The following is a 25,645-nucleotide window of genomic DNA, read 5'->3' as shown; positions in this document are numbered from 1 at the left end:
CTGTTTGCATATGGATGACAAAGCACCCTGTCAGAAAGCAACATCTGTGAGCCATAGGTTTGTGTGCAACAACATTCCTAAAATGGACTGGCCTGTCCAGAGTCTGACTGAACCCAATGGAAAACTTTTGGGACGAGTTACATCAGTTTTGCTAGAGACCCCAACATCCAACTTTATGACCCTCTTTGGATTTGGCCCTTGAGGAAGAATGGGTTCCTAGTCCTCCGCAGACATTTGGACACCTCACTGATAGTTCCCCAGTGAGTTCTGGCTGTCGTAAAGGAGAAGGGTGGATACCATGTTAATGTCCATTAATAGGGGTCCAGATACTTTTGATCACATAGCGGGTGAATCAGAACAGAGTGTTGAGTGTAAGTTTGTTTACAAAGTACAGATGTACTTGAAATTACAAATCATGTACAGGACATACAGTGAGAAATAATATTTGGGAGACAGCTGTTTAGGAAGGTAGTATAGTATGTAAAACTTTCATACCTTGGGAGAATGGTTCTCCTTGACTTAGTAATTCCTGGAAATCGCTCTCCGGGTTTGTGGTTCCAACCACCTTCACTCTACCGTGAGCTAAAAACCCACTTGGCTTCGCTGCTTGTGAACTGCTCATAGCAGATGTTCCAGGCTGGTCAAAATCCTTTGGTTTCTCAGATTCTGTGCCATTTGTAACTGCTCTGTTGAAACATTTTTTCATGAATTCATAAATCACTATGAGTTTAAAAAAACATGTAGCATTTAAATTAACGAACAAACAATTTAATTCTTCACATACGTTCTTGTAACATATGGAAAGGAGAAGAAGGAATGATACCAATACTGTAGTGATCACCACCTTATTTTAAGTATCTAGGTGTCATCATTATTCCATAAAGGCTTAGACACTGGCCACTGGAAATTGTGGCACTTCAAGCAACTGAGATTTTCAAAACTGGGTGCCTCTTTTTTCAGAGGTATGTTGCAGCATTGACTTATTGTTAAGTCAAACAGTCGAGACACTATTTGGGAATAATCTGACAAACAAACCAGGAAAAATGAAAGTTGTTTGAGCTGATCTTCATGAATGATTAATCTTATGTGATAAACCATGATACAAATACATTTCTCTAGCTTTCATGAACACACTTTTACCATCCAGCCATGTAAACACATCTCACTTCACCAAAAATTGTACATATCAAATTTTACATGGAACACAGAAAATTTTCTGTAAACTTTCCAGCACTAGCAGTCTTGGGGTAAGCAATGTGGTGGAAAAAGGTTTTTCCATGGTTGAAGATTATTTTAGACTTTAATTCTATATTTTGCAACAGAATATGTATTTATTATTATTAACATGATCCATTAAGCAGGATAATACTTCAAGGTTTAGTTTACTTAATTACAACCTTTATTACAGATACAAAACAGGTATTGTAAATATTCTGTAGTGACCTCTTACTTTATTTACTGCCTGAAAATTAGCACAGAGCTTGTTTTGCAAATGGTGATTGAAATTCATGCATGCGAAAATTCTATTGCTTCCACACAATTTATAGAAATCTTTCAAAAATGAGTAGTACAAGTTCACTCTTGCCAGTTGACCAGTTACTGTCTTCATTATTACACTTTTCAGTAGCATGTTTCTCTGCCTGTCCATGCTGCTACATTCCAGTAACACATGGTCCACAGTTTTGTTATCCTCAGTGAACTAACACAGGGTGTCGTCTGTTAGTCTGAATTGATGGTAGCAGGCCTTTACTTAAACTGCTTAATTTACTAAAATTCTTGCAATCAAATTAACTTGATGTCCCCAGCATTGAACATTGTTTAAAAGACCTCCTATTGCTGTTTACAAAGGGTCAACACACATTCATGGTGTCAGTCATAATTGCTTTCTCATTATCATATTGCACAAACACAGTGCATAGGAATTAGGAGAGACTTGTAATTTGATCACTAGTGTGGTGCACCTTTAATATATATTCTTTGATGACTCCTTTGGCAGTCTGCTGTCTTTCTTTCACCCTGTGTGTGCTTTAACCCATGTAAAGCCTACAATCCACTTCTTTTGCAAAAGTCTAGGCATTTTCTTGTCTCTTTAATTAGATTATTTTAATGGTTTAGATTTCTCAAGATCTATTTTTTACTATCAGTCTGTATTACTGCCATTTTTGTAAGCCATCTAATGCGTTACACTTTTCGAGAGCCTTTAAAATAGGAAAGTGCTCTACTAAGAACAATGATGTACAGACTCTCTATCGAGACAAACATCAACCATTAAACTAAAACTGTGGTGTGAGCCAGAATGGAAATATGGTACAAAAGTTCATCTGTGTAGTGATTAACATCACAGCTACTGATGCAGAGGCACTATGTTCAATTCCCAGAAACATCTCATTTTTTTCTGTAGTGTGAAGGTCTCAAATGACATCCAGTGAGGCCAAACAAGAAATTTCGATCGGATAAGCAGCAAAACAGATGCACAACTTGTGGTGGCGGCTTAACAACCTAAAAGCTAGCACTAAACTTGAATCAATACAACACAGCTAGAACAAATCTTCCACTTTACAGCAGAGTGTGCAGTCCTGTGAGACTTCCTGACAGTTTAAGACAGCACGCAAGGCCAGGACTCGAACCCTGTACCCTCGCAAGGTGTGTGACGGTGATCCACATGTCAGCCTGAATATTTTGTATTTATTCCAATTACAGACAACTATATTTGACATCTAGTTATTAATTTCAGTATGCAATGACCATCTCCAGATCTGAGGACAATTTTTTGATTACATCACACCAAACAAACTTTGCCATTATTATGTAAAATTATAAGTACCAAATAAACTATTCTAACAGACATGTTGACTCTATAGAGTCATAATGACGAAGCTTGTTTGGTTGCGCGTTTTAACTGTATCATATTTACATACATTGGCTCAATGTGATGGAAAAATTGCTTGTGCTTGGGTCAGCAGATGGTCACCATAGACCGAAGTTAATAACTTGATGTAAAATAATGTGATCTTTATCTGGAATAGATACAAAATAACTGTTCCTGGATCAATGTGGATTTTTGCAAAAATTAACTCAACTAGTAAAAGCACCACAGATGCTTTCTCTGAGCTGCTTCAGTGTTCTTGGCTCTAGAGGTACATAAACAAGGTCCCCCAAAGAAAAACAGCACAAGGCGTTAGGTCATGTGACCTGGCCAATCAAAGGAACAGAGCCACATTACCTTCACCTCTGAGCCCAATCTAGCAATGTGGATGTTCACTGTTTAGGTAGCGATGAACATCGACGCTCCAATGAGGGGTGCCCTGTCTTGTCGCAAAGTGAAATTTTTGGAATGATCAGTCTGTTGCGGAAACAACCAGAACTACAACATATCCAGATATGAGGTACCTGTCCAGTCTTCTCACAGAAGGAAAATGGACCACATAGATTCTATGTCTGTGGCACCGTACAGAAAATATTAACCTTCAGTGAATCCCATTCATGTGTCACTGTTTCATAAGGATTTTCAGTGTCCCATACTCTCACATTTTGACAATTAATCGTACTAGATAAATTGAAAGTTTCTTCGTCGCTGAAGATTAGCTCGGAAGCAAAATGTTTGTCCTTGAGTGGTTTCTGCATTATGACGCAAAATTGAAGTTGCCAGCCATAATCTTCCAGTTTTAATTGTAGCCTGACCTGCAAATGTCATGGTGGCTTGCATGGACTGTTGATTTTTTTGGACTACATACGAAACTTTCCCTCACTTTCTCACGGTCACATCTGGCATACACAGTTTACCAGTACTTTTCTGTTTATGGAGACAACCAGTGTGTCTAAACTGTCTATATCAATGCAAAATGCTCTTTTTCATAATTCCTCCTGAATGCGCAATGCACTGTTGCACTAGATAAACATCTTGCATATTTCGACACACAAAAACAATTTTCTCACTATGTCACCATTTTGTCAAAGCACCATGCTTGTTAATGCTCACTGGTGGTCAAACTGCAAACTCAGTGAATTTATGGTTCTATTCATGCATCAATTATATTCGTAAAAGCACTACTTTAGAAAATACAGAACTCTGAAAGCCCTGTACTGTAACTAATAAAAGACTGACCATCATTTAAGAGAGAAACAGTCAGAATTTAAGAAAGGAAAAGGAACCAGGGAAGCAATTATGGCACTGTGAATGATTTTAGAAAGAAGAATTGACACAAACAGGATATGCCTGCCTCATTCATTCACCTATAGAAGGCATTTAACAGAGTGGGTTGGATGACATAATAGAATAGCACTGGAGTAGACTGGAGAGAGAAGATGATTCTCAATCTCTACAAAAATCAAGAGTAGAGAAATTAAATGGAATGATCATATGGCATTTAGTGGCCGGGATACCCCTTCGGGGTTTGGCCGCCGTATTGCAAATCTTTTTAGTTGACACCACTTCAGCGACTTGCATGTCAATGATGATGGAAATGATGGTGAAGGACGCACAACATCCAGTCCCCTGCCAGGAATCTAACCCAGGCCCCCTTGCATGGTAGGCAGTAACGCTACCCCTGCGCTACGGAGGCAGACAGAAATAGGTATCAATGGGATTAAGAAAGAGGCTAGAATATGAAAATGTGTCTGACATGGCTGTCCTCTCTCTCCATATTTACTTAATTTATGTTAAGAAAGGCCAATACAAACAATGAACAGCAGCAACAAAGGGGGGTTAATATTGATGGTACACAAACACACTGTATTCCATATGCTGATGAAACAGCAGTCTAAGCAGATTCTGAAAAAGACTAACTATATATTCTAGATCTACATCTACATCTACATGAGTACTCTGCAATTCACATTTAAGTGCTTGGCAGAGGGTTCATCGAACCACAATCATACTATCTCTCTACCATTCCACTCCCGAAGAGCGCACAGGAAAAACGAACACCTAAACCTTTCTGTTCGAGCTCTGATTTCTCTTATTTTATTTTGATGATCATTCCTACCTATGAAGGTTTGGCTTAACAAAATATTTTCGCATTCGGAAGAGAAAGTTGGCGACTGAAATTTCGTAAATAGATCTCGCTGCGACGAAAAACATCTTTTCTTTAATGACTTCCATCCCAATTCGCGTATCATATCTGCCACACTCTCTCCCCTATTACGTGATAATACAAAACGAGCTGCCCTTTTTTGCACCCTTAAGACGTCCTCCGTCAATCCCACCTGGTAAGGATCCCACACCGCGCAGCAATATTCTAACAGAGGGTGAACAAGTGTAGTGTAAGCTGTCTCTTTAGTGGACTTGTTGCATCTTCTAAGTGTCCTGCCAACGAAATGCAACCTTTGGTTCGCCTTCCCCACAACATTATCTATGTGGTCTTTCCAACTGAAGTTGTTTGTAATTTTAACACCCAGGTACTTAGTTGAATTGACAGCCTTGAGAATTGTACTATTTATCGAGTAATCGAATTCCAATGGATTTCTTTTGGAACTCATGTGGATCACCTCACACTTTTTGTTATTTAGTGTCAACTGCCACCTGCCACACCATACAGCAATCTTTTCTAAATCGCTTTGCAACTGATACTGGTCTTCGGATGATCTTACTAGATGGTAAATTACAGCATCATCTGCGAACAACCTAAGAAAACTGCTCAGATTTTCACCCAGGTCATTTATATAGATCAGGAACAGCAGAGGTCCCAGGATGCTTCCCTGGGGAACACCTGATATCACTTCACTTTTACTCGATGATTTGCGTCTATTACTACGAACTGTGACCTTCGTGACAGGAAATCACGAATCCAGTCGCACAACTGAGACGATACCCCATTAGACAAGTAAGTGTAAATGTTAAAATAGGAAATGCATTACTAATGCAAGTAGAAAAGTACAAAAACAGATGATAATAGAAGTATGACGGATATTAAAAGAACAACTGTCACAGCCAAACGAGCTATCAGAAGTAATTTGTTAGCAAACAGCAATCTTAATATACGAAAAAGAAAGACGTTCATAAAGATATTTAGTGGGAACATTTTAAATTATGGTTGTGAGGGCTCAAAAACTCAACATAAAAGCTTAACAGGAACATCTTACAATGGAAAGTCCTGGGCAAATAAGAAGAGAAAGAAGAAGAAGAATTAAGTTTAATAAAATATCGTACTTCCCCTTTCATTACTGAACTTTATAAACTATGCTGTAGATTCAGTAGACAGATGGTTAGAGCATAAAATCATATTTACTGAGCCAATCATATGCAATAAGGGAAGCTTATAGAGTTCAACATTTATCGTCGTTATTTCACTGATGTCATAACCACATCTACACTGATTTCATTCCACTACCTAACTTCAGTTAATTTTATGCCAATGAAATTAATTAAAATGATGAAGTTTCACACAACATGTACTTATTTAGTGGAGTAAAAGTTTTCATTCCGCCCTCTGTGGACAAACTCTTAACCTCCTCAAGCCTACCTGGCAGCGTCACCAGCTCTCGACTTTTCTCACTCCATTTCTGTCATTCTACAGCTGCCCTGCCTCATCTTCTCAATTAGGAAGTGCTCGTTCCAAATGATGGGAAACAAGGTGTCCATAAATTATATTTACAGCTTTAGATTTTAATAACTATTGGAGTGATATAAAAAGGTCCCTAGTTACAGATCTTAACTAAGTCCTTACTTCTCGAACGCTGTCATCTCAATGTTGTTTTTACCTTAATGAAGATTTACGACTGCCTTCTCATGTCTTCTTGATGCAGTGGACCTCTTATGCAGTGACACTAATTGTGTCGTGGGACTTCATTTCTAGCTGCAGATTGTTGAAGGCTGTAAAAGAGCTCACATTTATGCTACCTCACTACAAAATGACGTATCTGCCTTTTTAGAGAACTCTTCTGTATTTCATTGTTCTCATACTTAACATTTACAATGCTTGGTGGCAAATCTCTCATTACTCAGAACAACGTATCTGAACTGAATCTCAGGGGGCAAAAGTCAGTATGACATTCCTCTTCAGCTTTCTATCAATTGTTTCCAAGTGTTCACATTATCAGCAGAGTGCAAATGCCACTTTCAGAACAGGTAGAGACTGCTGACAGCATTCTGTCTTGCCAATGTCCTGTGCTCAAATGGTTCAAATGGCTCTGAGCACTATGGGACTTAACATCTGTGGTCATCAGTCCCCTAGAACTTAGAACTATTTAAACCTAACTAACCTAAGGACATCACACACATCCATGCCCGAGGCAGGATTCGAACCTGCGACCGTAGCAGTCGCGCAGTTCCGGACTGAGCGCCTAGAACTGCTAGACCACCGCGGCCGGCTGTCCTGTGCTCAGCTCCTCACATTGTTTCTGCACAGACTAAAATCGCAGCACACACAGTGCACATTCTCTGCTTGCTAACTACCTAAACAATGTTTTTACATGAACATCTTTCATATGATTGTGAGGAAGAGGTGGAAAAACCTGTTAAAACAATGCTGTTCAAGGTGTGATCAAAAAGCAACAGGAATTTCTTAATTAAAAAAAAAAAATTAACATTTGGTACACATGTTGTCAATGAATGTCTGCATTTTCAGCTGTTTTGAATAGTTTCTTGTTGGCAGTTGAAAAGATTATACATGCTTTTGAATGACGTCAGCAAATTTTTACTTTTGAAAAAGATAGATCAAACAATTTGAATTAAATTTTGCTTGAAAACTTGAATCAAATCCAGCTCCGTATTTGAAATGTTGACTGTGGCTTTTGGCAAATCTATTAGGAGTAAGACAAGAGTTTACAAGTGGTATAAACATTTCAAAGAGGGTCGAGAGGTTGGTGATGATGTTGGCATGTTCTTTGGCTCATGCCAAAAAATCTTTTCGGATGTTTTTGGCATGAAACATTTAACAGCAATGTATGTTCCGAAACTGTTGAATTTTGACCAAAAATGACATCGCATGGACATTGCACAGGATTGCTGACTGAAGTCAACAATGATCCAGAACTTCTAAAGAATGTTATAACAGGTGGTGAAACATGGGTATTATGAGTATGATGTTGAAAGCAAGGCCAAATTGTCCCAATGTAAATTGCCTAAAGGGCAAAGATCGAAAAAAATGACAAGCTTGACCACATGTGAAGGTTCTTCTCACTGTTTTCTTCAATTACAGTGGGACAATGCATCATGAGTTCCTGCCTTATGGTCATATAGTCTATAAGGAATACGACTAGGAAGTTATGCGCCTGTTTGTGTGAAGCAATCAGAAGAAAACTACCACAATTGTGCCAAAACCAATCGTGAAATTTGCATCACGATAATGCTCCTGCTCACGCCTCAATGATTGTTCACGATCTTTCGGCAAAAAAATCTGTTATATTGCCTCAGCCACCGCATTTGCCGGACATAGCCCCTGCAACTTCTTTCTATTCCTGAGGTTGAAGTGAACCATGAAAGGGCACTGTTTTACCATCACTGATGAAATAAAAACAGGATCACTGAAGAAACTGAACACCACAATGAGAAGTGAGTTCCGGAAGTGCTTCCAAGATTGGAGAAAGTGCAGCCACAGTGTATTTAATCAGAGAGAGATTACTTTGAAGGAGAAAAAGTTGATGTTGATGATGATGAATAAATAAAGATTCATTAAGAAAAACAAAAATTTCCATAATAACAGCTGGTTTTCAACATGTGACAAGACAAATCAAAGCTTTTTTATGTGATTGCCACAGGAGAGAGCTCTGAGTGTCACCCGGTTCATAAAGATTTTTGTTATATGGCCTCACTGAGAAAATGAGCTTTCGGAATTCCTAAATTTTCTGAATGATACATGTTAATTCCAATATAAAGTCCTCTATAAAAAAAGAGAAAGAACATAAAATTTTATTTTCATGTAGAATTGCTCAGAAAACCCAACAGAACTTCAGAGCACAAAGTCTGCAGAAGCCCACTCAAACAGACAGAGACTTTCACAAAAACTACAATCCCAATACCAAGTACAAAAGAGGAGTGATTACAACACTGATGGACTAGGCTAAAATAATCTGTAACCCATAGTACTAGGAGGAGAACTACGTTAAGAAGAAATGGCTATTCTGGCAAGGTGATAATGAGGGCACTGAATCTTGAAATATTTAGAGCATCTAGTGAAAAAGAACCAACTAAAGGGAAAGTTTTCATCCCATCTGTAACAACAGCTGCAGATCATGTCAGCAATGAATAAACGAGACACAGTATTGACACAATGTTTAAACGAACAGGAAGGCACTCGAATATTTGAACACTGTAAAGGACCTATGCCCACCGCTTGCCACAGCTGCAATATATAAAATCTCTTGCACATAGGAACTACTAAAAGAAGCATTAACACCTGTCTTACACAACACAAGAGCACCTGTCTTCTGGCAAACATAGATAAACCAGCAGTAGCGGATCAAGCACTACGACAAGGGAAACAACAAATTTGTTTCTCCACTCCAATACTATGATTTCATCAAGAACTGATCAAAAGAAGTCAAAAGGACAAAACCAACTTTAATGGAAAAGGAGAAGAATTGAAATTAGACAAGCTGTAGGCTTTATAACTACACAAAGCAAATAGTGCCAACTTTTCCCCAATGTAAGATCCACAGATGTGACACCATGATCTTAAGTAGTGATCTGATGATGTCATATACCAACAGTTGCGACAATACGCATAAACAGTTCAGCTTGTCAAACTTGTTTAAGTATGAACCTGGTATCTGAGTCTTTACATCTCTACGATGTCTCGAACATTAGGAGGTGAAACATTAGGCACAGAAATATTCCACAGACCATGGCTTAATGCCCAGAAGCTGTGAAAGCTTGCATTGTTTGATCATAGAGACACTGGAGGAAGAGGAGGAGGAGGAGGAGGAGGAGGAGATTAGTGGTAACATCTGTGGTCTCTGGTATCGGGCTGTGTAGAAGTTGAAAGCCCAATGGAGCAAATGGACCTCAATGGACGTTAAGTGGACAGTGTCCCCACACCGCTGCACTCGCCTAGTGAGTGCACCACCATCTCACCACATGAATACACTGGCCAATAGTGTCCCTCGTGACTAGCACAAATACTGCCACACCTTGACCACTCAGTCAGCCGTGTTCTTCACCTGATAGCATTTCTTACTGTCTCCGCCACACTACTGACTCCTCGTCGAAGATTTCGCTTTGGTACTGGTTTTCCTCTTTGGTCTCGATTTGGATTGTGGCTTGTATCTGACCTGTTGGCAGTGTTGTGTCGAAAGTTCATTGCACTTTTTTGTTGCATACATTGCTATTGACTTGCTCTTGCTGTCGGGTCTGCCACTCTGTCAGGCTTTTGCTCGACTCCGGCATGAGTTTGAGTCCCATCCACAGGCAGTCTTACCACCTTACGCTGTCATCATTGCTCTCCTCTTTTTCTCAAGTGCACCAGTATCTGGCTACTCGCAGATATAGCAACGTCGACAATGAGGTCATTAGTGACGGAGCACAAGCCCAGATTAGGGAAGGATGGAGAAGGAAATCAGCTGTGCCATTTCACAGAAACCTTCTCAGCATTTGTCTTAACAGATTTGGGAAACGATAGAAAACCTAATTCTGGATGACTGCATTTGAACCATCACTCTCCCGGATATATGAGGATCATTGTGTCCCCATATTGCACTAGAAATGCAAAGAGACAGTCCTAAATTCAATGTGTGGTGCAGACTTACGTACAGCTGAATCACTGGTCCATTCTGTTTCAGTCAGCCTACTGTTAACAGTATTTACCTGAACTTGTTATGAGACTTTGCTGCATCACAACTGAAACATGTGCAACCTGACATCATCTTCCAGTAATATGGGGCACTGGATGCACAAAAATTTCTGGGGGCAAAGTTTCTGGATGGTGAACTAGATGAGACAGTCTGACTCTGTGGCCACCAAGATTACCTGATCTCTCACCACTACACTTCCACCTATGAGGTTTGTAAAAGCATCATTTGTACTGACATGTTGCCATGGAGGTACTGGAGCAGAGACAGAATACCGACTGGGTGTTGTCCGTGTCAATGAAGGTGCACACAGTGGCATGTATGACGGTAGAAACAAAATTTTACGAGTTAGTCTGTTATGTGTTGAAAACCAGTCATTATTTTATAGCATATTTGTAAGTTATTATAGTCTAAAACTGTAACGATAATTTATGGACACCATGTATGTTTCCAGATGTTTCCACACCAAGTCTGATCTTTTGGTACACAAATGATTTTCTGGCCTTGTCCTCTAATTCCTCACTGTGTGTTTGTTCAGTACTGAAAGGACTCATACTAAAGACATAATTTAATTGCCTAAGGTCTTTACTGGATGTGTGCTGTTCTGAAACAGAAGAAGACGGCTTGATCTAATCTGTGGCTGAAATCTGGCCAGTGAACCTTCCAATAATCCTGTGAGGATCAGTGAGAAATGTGTAAGAGAGATATGAAGTATTTAATCTCAATGTGCTGCTCTACATATACGAAACAGTGAAGTACAGGGCGTTTCAAAAAGCACTTTACAACTTTAAAAATTCATATAAATTTATTGAAAGAAGATACAGTGCTGGGTTTAATGTTATTTTGTAGGGAAACATGTCAAGTTTTTTTAACTTGAACTAAAGATGTTGTATGTGGCTTCCGTGGGTTATCCTGCACACATCCCATCAGAAGTAAATTTCTTCCCAAACTCACCGTAGCATTGCAGGTGCAGCTTGATCAGTGGGGGCATAAATTCTTGCTCTGAGTTCAGGCCTAGAAGCCATCACAGGAGGTACAAACATGATATCCTTGATGAATCCCCATAAAAAAATAGGATGGTGTCAGATTTTGGGAATGTGGGGGCCACGCAATTGGCGCATCACTGCCAATCCATTGACCTGGACAGCGGTGACTGAGAAAATCCCGGACATCAGCCAGGTAGTGGGGTGGTGCACCATCTTGCATGAAATAAACATTTCGTTCTTGGTCATCCTCATCGATCTGCAGTATCAAAAATTGTTGTAATATATCCAGTTACACAGTCAACATTGATGATTCTTTCATGGATAGAAAGGGACTGTACACTTTGTTCTTGCTCAATGCACAAAAACATACAGTTTAGGACTATCATGAACATGTTGCAATGTTTGATGCAGATTTTCACTGCCCCAAATCCTGCAGTTACGTGTGTTAACCTTGCTACTTAAGTGAAAAGTCGACTCGCTGAAAAAATAATTTTGTCCAAGAAATGTTCATCCTCATGTAATCAATTTAACATATCAGCACAGAAGTTCTTGGGAGCAATTTAATCAGTGTCTTTTAATGCTTTTACAATCATCAATCTGTACAGTTTCAGATGCAAACGGTTTTTCAACATGCACCAAACAGTTGTATGTGGGATTTCAATTTGCGAGATGCACACTGGGTTGATTTCGAAGGGCTGCTTACAAAACGTTGTCTCACTCGTTCGATGATGATGTCAGATGTGCTTCGACGACCTGATGATTTCTCATGTCTCACCAAGCATCCTGTTTCTACAAAAAATTTATGCTACTCCTGTTTCTACAACAAATTTATGCTACTCACAAATTGTAGGCCTACTAGGAGGATATTTAGCGTACTTGGTATGGAAATTATGCTGAACTGTTCTTGCCGACTTCGATTCTTCAAACCATAACACACAGCTAGCACACTCAGGTCGCATGAAGGCAGCTTCTTTAACGCAACTGCTGCTAGTGCTCCTTATGGTATGATTTGGCACTAGCAAACTATGTGAGACAAAATTTGATGTATTTCCCTACAAATTGACACTACAATCACCTCTGTATGTACTATGAATAAATTTATATGAATTTTCAAAGCTGTAAAGTTCTTTTTGAAACACCCTGTACATCCTTCAACATTTATGTTACTCAAAAATAATTCAAGGAGATACACCACAAAGCTTGCGGGAAGTTACATGGCAATAGCAAAGAAATATCATTCCAGAAGAAGAAGATACACATAGAGATGTGAAAAATAATAGTAATGGAACTGTTTAAAGGCATATGCAACTTAAACAATTCTAAAACAGAGCTTCAAATCTCTCTCTGGTGGGTGCACACACACACACACACACACACACACACACACACACACACACAACTATTTAAGAAGTAATTACTGTTAACAGGATAATAAAATCCTGATAATACATCAGTACCAAGCCATGAAAACACTTTTCATCATTCATTATTCTTTCCAAACTAGTTTTTCCCTTTTATAATATTGCTAAAAATAATACTCTACCAAAAGATCAACACACACATTTCCAGGTATAAGCTCCGTGCATTCACTATACCACGCCAAAGTGATTGAAATAAGTTTCACTGGGCAACAACCATTTTGCATCTGGTATGTGATACATCACCATCATCATCATCATGTGATACATTAATTTCCATGTAAGGCTATTTATGGTTGTCGATTCTAAATGCACTCTTAGAAATGTGGTATCACATAACTTTTCTGAGATATTCAAAATTATGTATTATTTTCTTTACATTTCCAGTAAATTTTGCTATTTTTTATAATCAAAATATAAAAAGTGTCACTATGGAGTTGCTTTTTTGTGTTACATAATGTCAGTTTTAAAAACAGTCACTAGACAGCAGATGAGTTTTTTCTTGGCTGATTCTTTGCCAGAATGTTTTGAAGTGGCAATCTCAATTTGTAGTGAAAGGATTGTAATGGCAATAAACTTCTATCAGTAACTTTGGCTAATTCAATGGATAATATGGATACACTTGAAATTGTAATACTGCAGCTACATGTAACCAATTATAAAGATCACGATTTACAATTCTGTTGAGAGTTTGTGGGCTTTAAGGCACACGAGACATCAAAAACAAGTACACTGTCACGTAAAGGTCTATGAGACAAACATATACAGCAGGAAAGGAAAATTTTAAGAACAAACCATTAGTTGTGCCAAGTCAAACTGCCTCCACTTCATATTAAATTAGACATGTTGAAGAACTTAGCAAAGGCTCTTGATAAACAATGTCAGACCTTCAATAATTTGAAAGAAGTTTTTCCTAGCATCACTGGCGCCAAAGTGGAAGAAGACGTGTTTATCAGGCCACAAACCAGAAAATTTTTCATTGATGAGACCTTTGATGCTAAACTTAAGAATGCTGAGTTACTTGCTTGGATGTCCTCTAAAAGACAAAGTCCATGGACAACAGAAGAAATGAGAATTATGTTTCTTTAGAGTCCGAACTGTTGGACAACTAGCAAAAATCAGGTGTAGACTATCACTAAAAATATACTTTGTACTTCGTTTTTTTCCTAGAAAACTTAGGTGCTTTTAGTGATGAATCCTTCCACTAAGACATTCCTACTAGCAAATGTCACTGTCAAGGATGCTGGAACCCTCCAATAACAACTGTTGCTTTGACATACGAGACATTTTACAATACAAAAGCATTCCTATCCAATTTCGTCAAATAAACAGATGTTCAACTTTGTTTTCATGCTACAAGGGGCTTTTTTTTTAATAATATGATGATTGTTTCGGTGTTTTATGTAAAGGTTTCAATAATTTTTCGATTATGTATATTAAACTCTGATTTTATTAATGTTCACCACATATTGGAAGTAAAAAGGACATAATTTTATTATTTTGTCTCTCAGAAACTTAAAAATATGGAGAAAATATGACTGGAATTCTGAACTTGGCATCCAAAAATTAGGTAAATCCACCCACTTAAATATGCAGAATAAAAATTCAACAATGAAAGTAATCAATTTTTGACAATATAATGTAATTGGATGAGCCAATGGCTCCTTCTTGCAGTAGAAGGGTTGAAGGGGAAGGAAGAGGGGTGAACGGAAAGGAAACGGAGAGGTTTAGGAAAAGGGGTAGAGTTCAGAAAAGTCACCCAGAACACCGAGTCAGGGGAGACTTACCGGATGGCATGAGATGGAAAGTCTTTCCTTCTCATCCCATCCCATCTCTCCATTTCCTTTCCCTTCACTCCTCTTCCTTTCCCTTCACTCCTCTTCCTTCCCCTTCAGCCCTTCTGCTAGAAGAAGGAGCCACCTGCTCCGAAAGATTGCATAAGCAAAAACTTACTTTTTATATATTTATGTTCTCCTGCCACTGCTTGATGAGTAGATATTTTATCTATCCAATTACATTATATACAACAAAAATTCAGTTTGTTACCAATGTTATAGATTAAGTAAACTAAAATAAAGGTAACTACAGGACATGCAATGCATTCAAAGCTGCACACGCTAATTAACACCAACAAAAGGTACAAAGAAAACAATGCAAATGATAATAATAGCGCTCAAAGAACACTGCCTTATTCTATTGAATTAGATAGTTTCCAAAACAGATAGACATATTACCTGTCATTAATGCAAGTACTTCAAAACAGGTGGCATTTATCAAGCCGAGAGCAAGGACATTTTTATTTACACTTAGTTTCAACAACTGCCTAATATATACTCAACTGTTTCACGTCAGTAGAGTCCTTTTCACGCTGCCGCCGCACTACTTCCTTCAAGTCGAATGTCTTTTTCATTTTCAGGATTATGTCATTAACATGCCCCGAATCGACAAAAGGGCTAGTAACAAATTCTCTTATTTCTTCCACCATAGGTGGTATTTTTTCTCCTGGGTGTAAGGCACGGTAGGAAATGCAACTGAACAATTTGTGATGAGTTATATTAGTTATCTCATCCGATTTAAATGCCTCAGTTCCATCTGGTAAAGCACCCCTGTGAATGATACAATTATAACATACATCACAAATGGGAATATATGACAAATAAATACATAAATAAACTGTAGTGAATTTTTTCAAGGAACTATCTAACCATCCTACATTTCTCTAGTGCCAACATCAGTAATCAGAAGAATAAATTGTATTAAGTCATGAAACTGTAAAGTTTTTGGGGCTGTATGAGATTAATGGATCCTGAATATAGCGTTGTCAGTGGTGGGAGGGAGACGGTATACCTTGTTCACTTCGGGACTGTTCCCCAACTCAACAGTAGTGGAATTGTGGACGAGAGAGTATTGCATGTTCATGTACAATACCTTTGTCCTAAATGCTGAGTCTGTCAATGCAGTATGGCTACATTAACTGCACAGCTCCAAACATCAATTTGACCCTATGATGGGTTACAGCTTCCACAACAGGGGGAAATATTTTTAAGAAGAAGCCACCAGACCATGATAAAAAACACAGGACATCTCAAAACATTGCCACAGTGTGAGATGCAATCTCAGAAGTCCAAGATGATCTGCATATCTCAATGCACACTGTCTGCAAATGAGCAGTGAGTCTGTAGGGCGAAAGTGTTACATTTGGATTTAAAACAAGATGACTTATCTGTGTGTCCACACGTGATCTTTGAAGATGACTCAAATACAGTAGCATTATTTTATGAACAATGAGTCACATTTTCACTTGAATGGGTCAGTTAACAAACACAGCTATTATTTTTCATTCCTCGAACAGCCTTTCCTAATTCATGAGAGATGTCTTTGCTTCCCTAATGTGACTGTGTGTCATGCATTTGCTGCTGTCATTGTAATCTGATTTTTTCCCCTAGGCTGACAGAGTAGCAAGTGACAGGGAACTGTTGCATGTTTCATAAACATCCTGAATGTGTTCTTTCCACCCAAATTGTGGAGACAACAGATGAACATGAGGACTGCTTATTTTCAACAGGCTGGTACATCATCACACACTGTAAATGCACCTGTGGCAGTGTGAAGAAACACTTTTTATTTTTCATTTGGATGCTCTGCAATGGCCACTAAGATCACCAGACTCGTCTGCTCGTGTCTTTTTTTCTTTCTATGACAAAAAGTCCCAAAGTTTAACACAGTCATAGGCTGACATTAAAGAAAAGGCAGGTTTGGTTGACCACCACCTGTTGGCCTGAGTTACAAGTAACTTTTTAAAACTATAGTCAAGACAATTGCTGTCACCTGAATGTTAGTTTTTGTAAGTGATCATGCAAATCAAATACAAGATGTTAATCACCGATTTTGTGCTAATTTGAAAACTGTCAGTTTCCGTAGGTCACCCTGTATTATTATATCATCATCTTCATTATTACCCACTTTCCACAAAAAAATTATCCATTGGCTTCACGGCATATTTTGCTGCAATTCGCTTTAAACACACAGCTAAAAAATTTATGCTTGCTTTACTGAGCAATGCTCTACAGACATTTCTGCACACTGTAATGACTAAAACTGACTTAGAACATATTTCACAGATTTGTACATATCACTTAATATGAAGTTTTCAGGCATTTACTCCTATTGCGTAAAATATAATGCAACCAAACTAGTAGTTCATTGTCATTAAGAACATGTATAACAAACAAACATATGCACTTTGAGGGGTATTCAGTAAGTAATGCAACACATTTTTATCCTCACCCAATTTTGGTTGAAAAAATGCGGAATTTGTTGTGGGGCATCATGGAATATTTCCACTTCAGCCCGTATAGTTTCATTAAGTTCCGATACGTGGTGGCAACACACGTAACCTTGAAAATGGCATCTATAATGAACGCATGTTCCACGCAGACAGATGTCACTGAGTTTTTTGTTTTTTGGCAGTAACCTACAGCATTACATATGTTCAAAGGTGCTTGCAGGATGTCTATGAAGACCTGGCAGAGAACAAAATCAAGGTGAGTTGTTGGGCAAAGCATCCGTCATAACTGCAACAATGTTGTGCAAACCTGTCCGATCTCTGGTGCACCAACTGGCCACGCACAGCTGAGCCTTCTGCAATATTTCAACACGAGGACACAGTCATTCGAGGTGACCAAGATCACATACGAACACCTCACTGCACAACTGGACACCTCTGTTGGTAGTGTTGACACACGAGAGGAACTCACAAAATTTCACTGGCCTGAGCTTCTTCATCCAACCTACAGCCCAGATCCCCCACCTTCCTGCTTTCATTTGTTTGGCCCAATGAGTGGTGTACTCCGCAGAAAGCAGTAAGTGGATAATTGGGAGGTTACTGATGCAGGAAGACACTGGCTCCAACACCAGCCAGGAGAGCAGTACCATGCATGCATACAGCCCTCCCAGTAAGGTGGCATAAGGCCGTCACATCGAACAGATGGTGGTTGTTGGTATGTTTAAGGGGGACTAAACAGCGAAGGTCATCAGTCCCCCATTCCAAAATCAGGCGAGCCGAATATCTACGGAGCAGATAAAAACCAAAGGGGGAGGAGATGTCCCCACAGGCGCTAAAAGAACACAAATGCAGCAACAAACACTACAGACAAGAACAGGACAGAGGAACACCAGACAGAAAGAAACAGAAGAAAGGAGGATGGCCGGAGACTGGTTGACTGACCATGAGAAAAAAAAAAAGGGAAAGAGTCAACCATCTGACGGCACACCAGAACAGCAACAGACACAAGGACAAAAGACACAGAAAGGGAAAGGCGCAGGACTTCCCTAAATCGAACCATAAAAAGGACTTCTACGGATAAAATGTAAAACAGTGTCAGCCATGGAGGCATCGTTGGATAAAACCAAAGCCAAAGTGCCCGGGAGATTAAAAGATTGCCGGAGTGTGCGCAGTCGAGGACACTCCAGCAAAATGTGGCCGACCGTCAGCCGGGACCCACACCGACACAAGGGGGGATCCTCCTGACGCAACAGATGGCCGTGCGTCAGGTATGTATGGCCGATGCGCAGCCGACACAGGACTACCGAGTCCCTGCGAGAAGCCCGCAGGGAGGAACGCCACACATCGGTCGTCCCCTTGACAGCCCGCAGTTTATTCGGGGCTGTCATGCCACGCCACTCAGCAGCCCACATCCCAATCAGCTTACGGCGCAACACCATCTGCTGGTCGCGAGCCGTAAGACCGACCTCCAAAGCCGGGGCGTCGATCGCCCCTTTGGCCAGCCTGTCTACACGTTCGTTCCCTGGGATGCCAACATGACCGGGCGTCCAAACCAAGACCACCGAACGACCAGAACGGGCAATGGCGGAAACAGTCTCCTGAATGGAGGACACCAGAGGAGAGGAGGGATAGCAGCGGTCGATGGCCTGAAGGCTGCTCAGGGAGTCACTGCAGATCACGACGGACCTACCTGAGCAGAAACGCATATGCTCAAGAGCGCGCAATATGGCCACCAGCTCTGCAGTAAAAATACTGCAGCCAGCCGGCAAGGAGCGCTGCTCAACATGAGCAGCATGAGCAAAAGAGTAGGCAGTGCGACCATCAACCAGAGAACCATCAGTGTAGACAGTCTCACAGTCCGAAAATGAGGCGAGGAGAGCAAGAAAACGGCGACGGAGGGCCACAGGCGGAACCGAGTCCTTGGGTCCCTGTGCCAAGTCCAGACGGACGGACGGCCGGGACAAACACCAGGGAGGCGTAGGTGCACGGACCCGGAAGGGAGGCGGAAGAGGGAATGAACCCAATTCCGACAGCAGGGACCGAACGCGGACAGCGACGGAAAGCCCAGACCTAGGTCGCCGTTCGGGCAGATGGAGGACCATGGCAGGGAAAAGCAGGCGACGATTGGGATGGCCTGGCGAGCAATGCACGTGGACAGCATAGTCGGCGAGCAGTCGATGGCGGCGAATCCGCAGCGGGGGAACCCCGGCCTCCACCAGTAGACTATCCACGGGGCTCGTACGAAAAGCGCCAGTTGCAAGCCGGACCCCACAGTGGTGTATGGGGTCTAACAACTTCAACACTGAGGGTGATGCAGACCCATAGGCCAGGCTCCCATAATCAAGCCGAGACTGCACAAGGGCTCTGTACAATCGCAGCAGCGTGCAGCGATCCGCACCCCAAGACGTGTGGCTAAGGCAGCGGAGGGCGTTGAGGTGCCGCCAGCATTTTTGCTTCAGCTGAGTAATATGAGGAACCCATGTGAGCCGGGCATCAAACACGAGTCCCAAGAAGCGGCAAGTGTCCACCACTGCAAGCAGGTGGCCGTCGAGGTAAAGTTCAGGATGAGGGTGGACCGTCCGACGCCTGCAGAAGTGCATGACCCGAGTCTTGGCAGCAGAGAACTGAAAACCATGAGTCAGAGCCCATGATGCTGCCTTGCGAACGGCGACTTGCAGCCTGCGTTCGGCGACTCCCGTAGTCGTGGAGCTAAATGAGATGCAGAAGTCGTCGGCATACAAAGAAGGAGACACCGACGACCCCACTGCTGCAGCCAAACCATTAATGGCCACTAAAAATAAGGAGACGCTCAACACCGAGCCCTGCGGGACCCCATTTTCCTGTATATAAGAGGAACTAGAGGTGGCACCGACTTGCACCCGGAAAGAGCGGCGCAATAAAAAGCTTTGAAGAAAAGCCGGGAGCCGACCACGAAGACGCCACCCATGCAACGTGGCGAGGATGTGATGCCTCCATGTGGTGTCATACGCCTTCCGCAGATCGAAAAATACAGCAACAAGATGACGTCGGGCAAAAGCCATACGGACAGCAGATTCCAGCCGCACCAAATTGTCCACTGCAGACCGGCCCCGACGGAAGCCACCCTGGGATGGAGCGAGGAGACCGCGCGACTCAAGGACCCAACACAAACGCCGCCCCACCATACGTTCGAGCAATTTGCACAAAATGTTGGTGAGGGTAATGGGACGATAGCTGTCCACCGCCAGTGGGTCCGCACCGGGCTTCACGATGGGGACAATAAGACCCTCTCGCCATTGCGACGGGAACACGCCCTCGCTCCAAATGCGGTTAAAGATGGTGAGGATGTGTCTCTGGCAGTCCCTGGAGAGATGCTTCAGCATCTGCGCGTGGATGCAGTCCGGTCCTGGTGCTGTATCAGGGCAATCGGCGAGGGCAGCGAGGAATTCCCTCTCGCTGAAAAGAGCATTGTATGTTTCATAATGACGCGTGTGGAATGAGAACGGCGTCCGCTCGACTCGCTCCTTTAGAGAGCGAAAGGCGGGGGGATAGGATGCAGTCGCAGAGCTCTGAGCAAAGTGCGCGGCAAGCCGTTCAGCAATGGCGGCAGCGTCCGTGCAGACAGCGCCGTCCAAGGAGAGCCCAGGGACACCCATAGGGGTCTGGGATCCATAAATCCGCCGGATCCGGGACCACACGAGCGAGGACGAGACACGAGAGCCCAGGGAGGAGACGTACCTCTCCCAGCACTCCTGCTTACGCCGTGCAATAAGACGACGGGCGAAGGCACGGAGCCTCTTAAAGGCGATGAGGGTCTCCAGAGACGGGTGCCGCCTATGACACTGGAGAGCCCGCCTACGGTCACGAATAGCCTCAGCGATCTCCGGCGACCACCAGGGGACAGCCTTCCGCCGAGGGAGGCCAGAGGAACGGGGGATGGCAGCCTCGGCCGCTGAAATGATGGACTTGGTGAAAACATGGACCACCTCGTCTATGTCACCCTGTGGGGGAGACGCAATGGTTACAGCGGAAGTAAAAGCTGGCCAGTCAGCCCTGTGGAGAGCCCAGCGGGGCAAGCGCCCAGAAGAATGACACTGTGGCAGTGACAAATAGATTGGAAAATGGTCACTACCACACAGGTCAGGATGCACCCTCCAGTGGATGGATGGGACAAGTCCAGGGCTGCAAATAGAGAGATCGATGGCCGAGAACGAGCCATGGGCCACACTGAAATGCATGGGAGCACCGGTGTTCAAGAGGCTAAGGTCGAGCTGAGCCAACACATGCTCCACGGCCCGACCACGATCATCGGAGACAGTCCCACCCCATAGAGGGTTGTGGGCATTGAAATCGCCCAGCAGCAAAAAAGGTGGCGGCAGTTGTGCTATCAGAGCAGCCAGGACATGCTGCGCGACAGCACCATCAGGTGGAAGGTAAATACTGCAGACGGTGATAGCCTGTGGCGTCCACACCCGAACAGCGACAGCCTCTAAGGCTGTTTGGAGAGGTACAAACTCGCTGTGAAGAGAGTTAAGGACATATAGGCAGACGCCACCAGACACCCTTTCATAAGCTGCCCGGTTCTTAAAATACCCCCGATAGCCACGAAGGGCGGGGGTTCGCATTGCTGGAAACCAAGTTTCCTGCAGAGCAATGCAAAGGAAAGGATGACGGCTGAGAAGTTGGCGGAGCTCAGCTAGATGGTGGAAAAAACCGCTGCAGTTCCACTGGAGGATGGTATTAGCCATGGATGGGAAAGGCGTGAAGGGATTGGGGAGGCAGATTACGCCTCCGGGGCCCCTGCCGCTACTGAGTCACCACCTGGACAACAGCCATCTACTGCATCCGAGGGACCGGCGAGATCCATGTCCTCAGTGGACGCCAGAATCTCCACCTCATCCTCAGACGCAGAGCTTGTAGGAAGCGGTGGAATGGGAGCCACCGCAATGTCGCTAGCCTTGGGGAGTTTCTTCTTCTTCTGCTTCTCGCGCTGCGCCTTGGGTGGTTCAGGCTGGGAGGGCGTCACCGGGTCAGTCTCAGGGACAGACGATGACCGTGTGTCCCGACGACCAGGGACTGGCGGTTGTTTGAGCCACTTGCGGCCGTCGGCTTTGGAACCGGTCGGAGCGTACGAAGGAAGGTCCCCAAGGGACCCCTTCCTGACGAGAGTAGCCGAAGAAGTCTTACGCTTCTCCGGCTGGGAAGGGGGGACTGATGTCCCCGATGGTTGGGGGGGTGTTGCTCCTGAAGTAGATGGAGCAGGAGCAACAGGAGGTTTAGTGCCCCCCACCATCAAGGGGGCAGGTGTGGGACTTCGACTCTGAGAGCTGACTGGTGCAGATGGAATTGTAGAAGGAGTGACAGTTGCGGCATATGAAGCTGTCATGCGCACCGGATGAAGCCGATCATATTTCCGCTTCGCCTCAGTGTACGTCAGGCGGTCGAGAGTCTTTATTTCCATGATCTTCCGCTCCTTCTGCAGAATCGGACAGTCTGGCGAGCAAGGCGGATGGTGTGCACCACAGTTCACACAGATTGGAGGCGGCGCACAGGGATGATCTGGATGGGAAGGTCGACCGCAATCGCGACAGACGAGGTCGGACGCACAGCGTGAAGACATGTGGCCGAACTTCCAACACTTGAAGCACCGCATCGGGGGAGGGATATACGGCTTGACATCACAACGGTACACCATCACCTTGACCTTCTCAGGTAACGTGTCACCCTCGAAGGCCAAGATGAAGGCACCGGTGGCAACTTGACGATCCCTCGGACCCCGGTGGACGCGCCGGACGAAATGGACACCTCGGCGCTCCAAGTTGGCGCGCAGCTCGTCGTCGGACTGTAAAAGGAGATCCCTGTGAAAGATAATGCCCTGGACCATGTTCAGACTCTTATGGGGCGTGATAGTGACAGAGACATCCCCCAGCTTATTACAAGCGAGCAAGGCCCGCGACTGGGCGGAGGATGCCGTTTTTATCAACATCGATCCGGACCGCATCTTGGACAAGCCCTCCACCTCCCCAAACTTGTCCTCTAAATGCTCTACAAAGAACTGAGGCTTCACGGACATAAAAGATTCCCCGTCAGCTCTGGTACAGACGAGATACCGGGGCGAGTATCTTTCGCTCTCATTCATAGCCCTTCGTTCCTCCCATGGTGTGGCCAGGGAGGGGAACTATTTGGGGTCATACACATTAGCCTTGAAGTGAGCTTTGGAACGCTTAGAGACTGCTGACGGCTGGCCGCCAGCGAGAGATGATGTACCACGCTTCATTGCGGGTCATCCGCCCTGATGCCACCTACTCCGACCAAGGGCCCTCCCCACGGGCGCCACCCAGCCACAGCAAAGGCCACCTGGCAGGATGGCCATTGCCGGGAGTCCCGATGCCCCAGGGCGATGGGCATCTACTCCTTGGCATACGTGGGGAGTTAACGGCGCAGGCATCAGTAGAGCGATCCCTGTGTTGTCAGGGGGCTACAACCAAGAGGGTACATGGCGGCCCCACCACAACGGGCTGGCTACCGTGCTGGATCTTAGGTGCAAAAATGGCCAAGGTCGTCGTCGCAGTTAAAAGAAACACTGCAGAGTGCAGCGTGGTAATCACCCAAGAGATCGAAAACGAGCGGGACACCATTGCAACGACGAGAAAGACGGCTAAAGGTCTAATTGCACGACGGATACAGTGCACCATGTAAGGCGCCCTTCCCCAATTGGCTCGCTCTTCGGAATAATTTAGAAAGATGGAGGTCAAACCCGAGAGGGGACCATCACATAAGGCCGAAACATGTGAGACTCCTTTTAGTCGCCTCTTACGACAGGCAGGAATACCACGGGCCTATTCTAACCCCCGAACCCGCAGGGGGGCATCGAACAGAGATTGTGTTGGAAAAATAGGGTTTTGTAGCCCAAAGAGTAGGGAATAATATGGTGCACTCGAATCTTTAATAAAACCAACCTGATTTCAGAAAAAAATGTGTTGTGTTACTTATTGAATGCACCTTTTACTATGACAACACAGTCATAGATATATTATAGGATAAATGTTTCCTGGCTTTCTTGCCAAATCATATTTGTATGTAAACTCAAGCTTTTGGTGACTTCCTCGCTGAATTATGTCACAGAGATGTCATGAAGTACCAGAATTTTCATATGCTACCAGAGATTAAGTCCATGTCTAGAGTAACACAGATTATTCCTTTGTACGTCTCCAGCATCGAGCTGCACACGTCATCAACGCCACATTAAATACCCTGATTTTGACAAATCCGTTGCACTGAGCACAGCCTCAGTTTTATGTCTGATGAAATGAAAATCCTTATCCCACACACATTTGTAAAGTGAACCTGTTATCAGAGATGCTACTAAGAGCAGAACGTGAAGCAACAATGTTCCTTGGGGCAGTGACAATATCCTTGGTGGTGTGTGGATATAGGTACTTGATGCTGCAAGGATACAGAGAAGTAGGCTGACTTATCCACCACATAACACAGCCAGTATTGCTACCAACGTTCCTCCATCACAGATATCAACATAATCTCTGGAAACATGAACTTCTGTGACTCGTGACTTGTAACTCCATGCCACAACTGGGCCAACTAAATAAAGTTCCACAAGGTTTACAACTAGCTCCTGCTGATGATGACACAAGAAGTTTTTGAAAGCTTGAGTTAACATACAAATCTTACATGGCAATAAAAATGTGACACTTTAATCCAGTATCTACTACTAGTAAATGTGGTAGTTTTATTCTAGATTTTGTTCCGTATGACCTCCACCATTAACACAATGTCACATCATATGTCACTGCGTGAAACGGACAATAATTAAATGCACTGAATGAATGAATAGTGATGATAGGAATAGTCAGCCAGAATAACTCATTAATTTCAGCTAATAACACACACAGAATAAGCAACGAGACCACAATAGGATATTGTTAGGAACACGTATGGCACTGACATGCAGTGGTTTTGAAAAATCCAATTGAAGATCACAGTTATCGGATACCTTGTGGTATTAACACGAGAAACAGTATATCCCAAATTAAATAAGACTTTATGTTGGTTCATTCATTCATAGTATTCTGTAGATTTCATGCAGAACAAAAATCTTCAGTGAATGTGAAACAAGACAAGACCAAGAATACAAAAGCAGAAGAGTAGACGGTCTTACAAAGTTAATCCATGTACTGCACTGACAATAAACTGTCACTCTAGCACTTAATACTATCTGTGCTTATGCCAGCTCT

The 25,645-nt window shown here is 43.1% G+C and overlaps 1 protein-coding gene across 1 annotated transcript in view; it reads right to left on the bottom strand.

Annotated features, from left to right (window-relative positions):
• LOC124550725 (X-ray repair cross-complementing protein 5-like) overlaps positions 1-25,645 on the bottom strand; it is a 141,305-nt gene that overhangs the window by 27,138 nt on the left and 88,522 nt on the right. The window contains exons 10-11 of the mRNA XM_047125446.1: positions 15,469-15,735; positions 496-686 (exon numbers count right to left, since the gene is read on the bottom strand). Coding sequence (XP_046981402.1) covers positions 496-686; positions 15,469-15,735 — 458 coding nt within the window. The remainder of the gene's footprint in view (positions 1-495; positions 687-15,468; positions 15,736-25,645) is intronic.

This window comes from Schistocerca americana, chromosome 9 (assembly GCF_021461395.2).
Source record: "Schistocerca americana isolate TAMUIC-IGC-003095 chromosome 9, iqSchAmer2.1, whole genome shotgun sequence".
NCBI classification, from domain to species: Eukaryota; Metazoa; Arthropoda; class Insecta; order Orthoptera; family Acrididae; genus Schistocerca; species Schistocerca americana.
The sequence above is the reverse complement of the archived record's forward strand: the minus strand, read 5'-3'. Positions and strand labels throughout refer to the sequence as shown.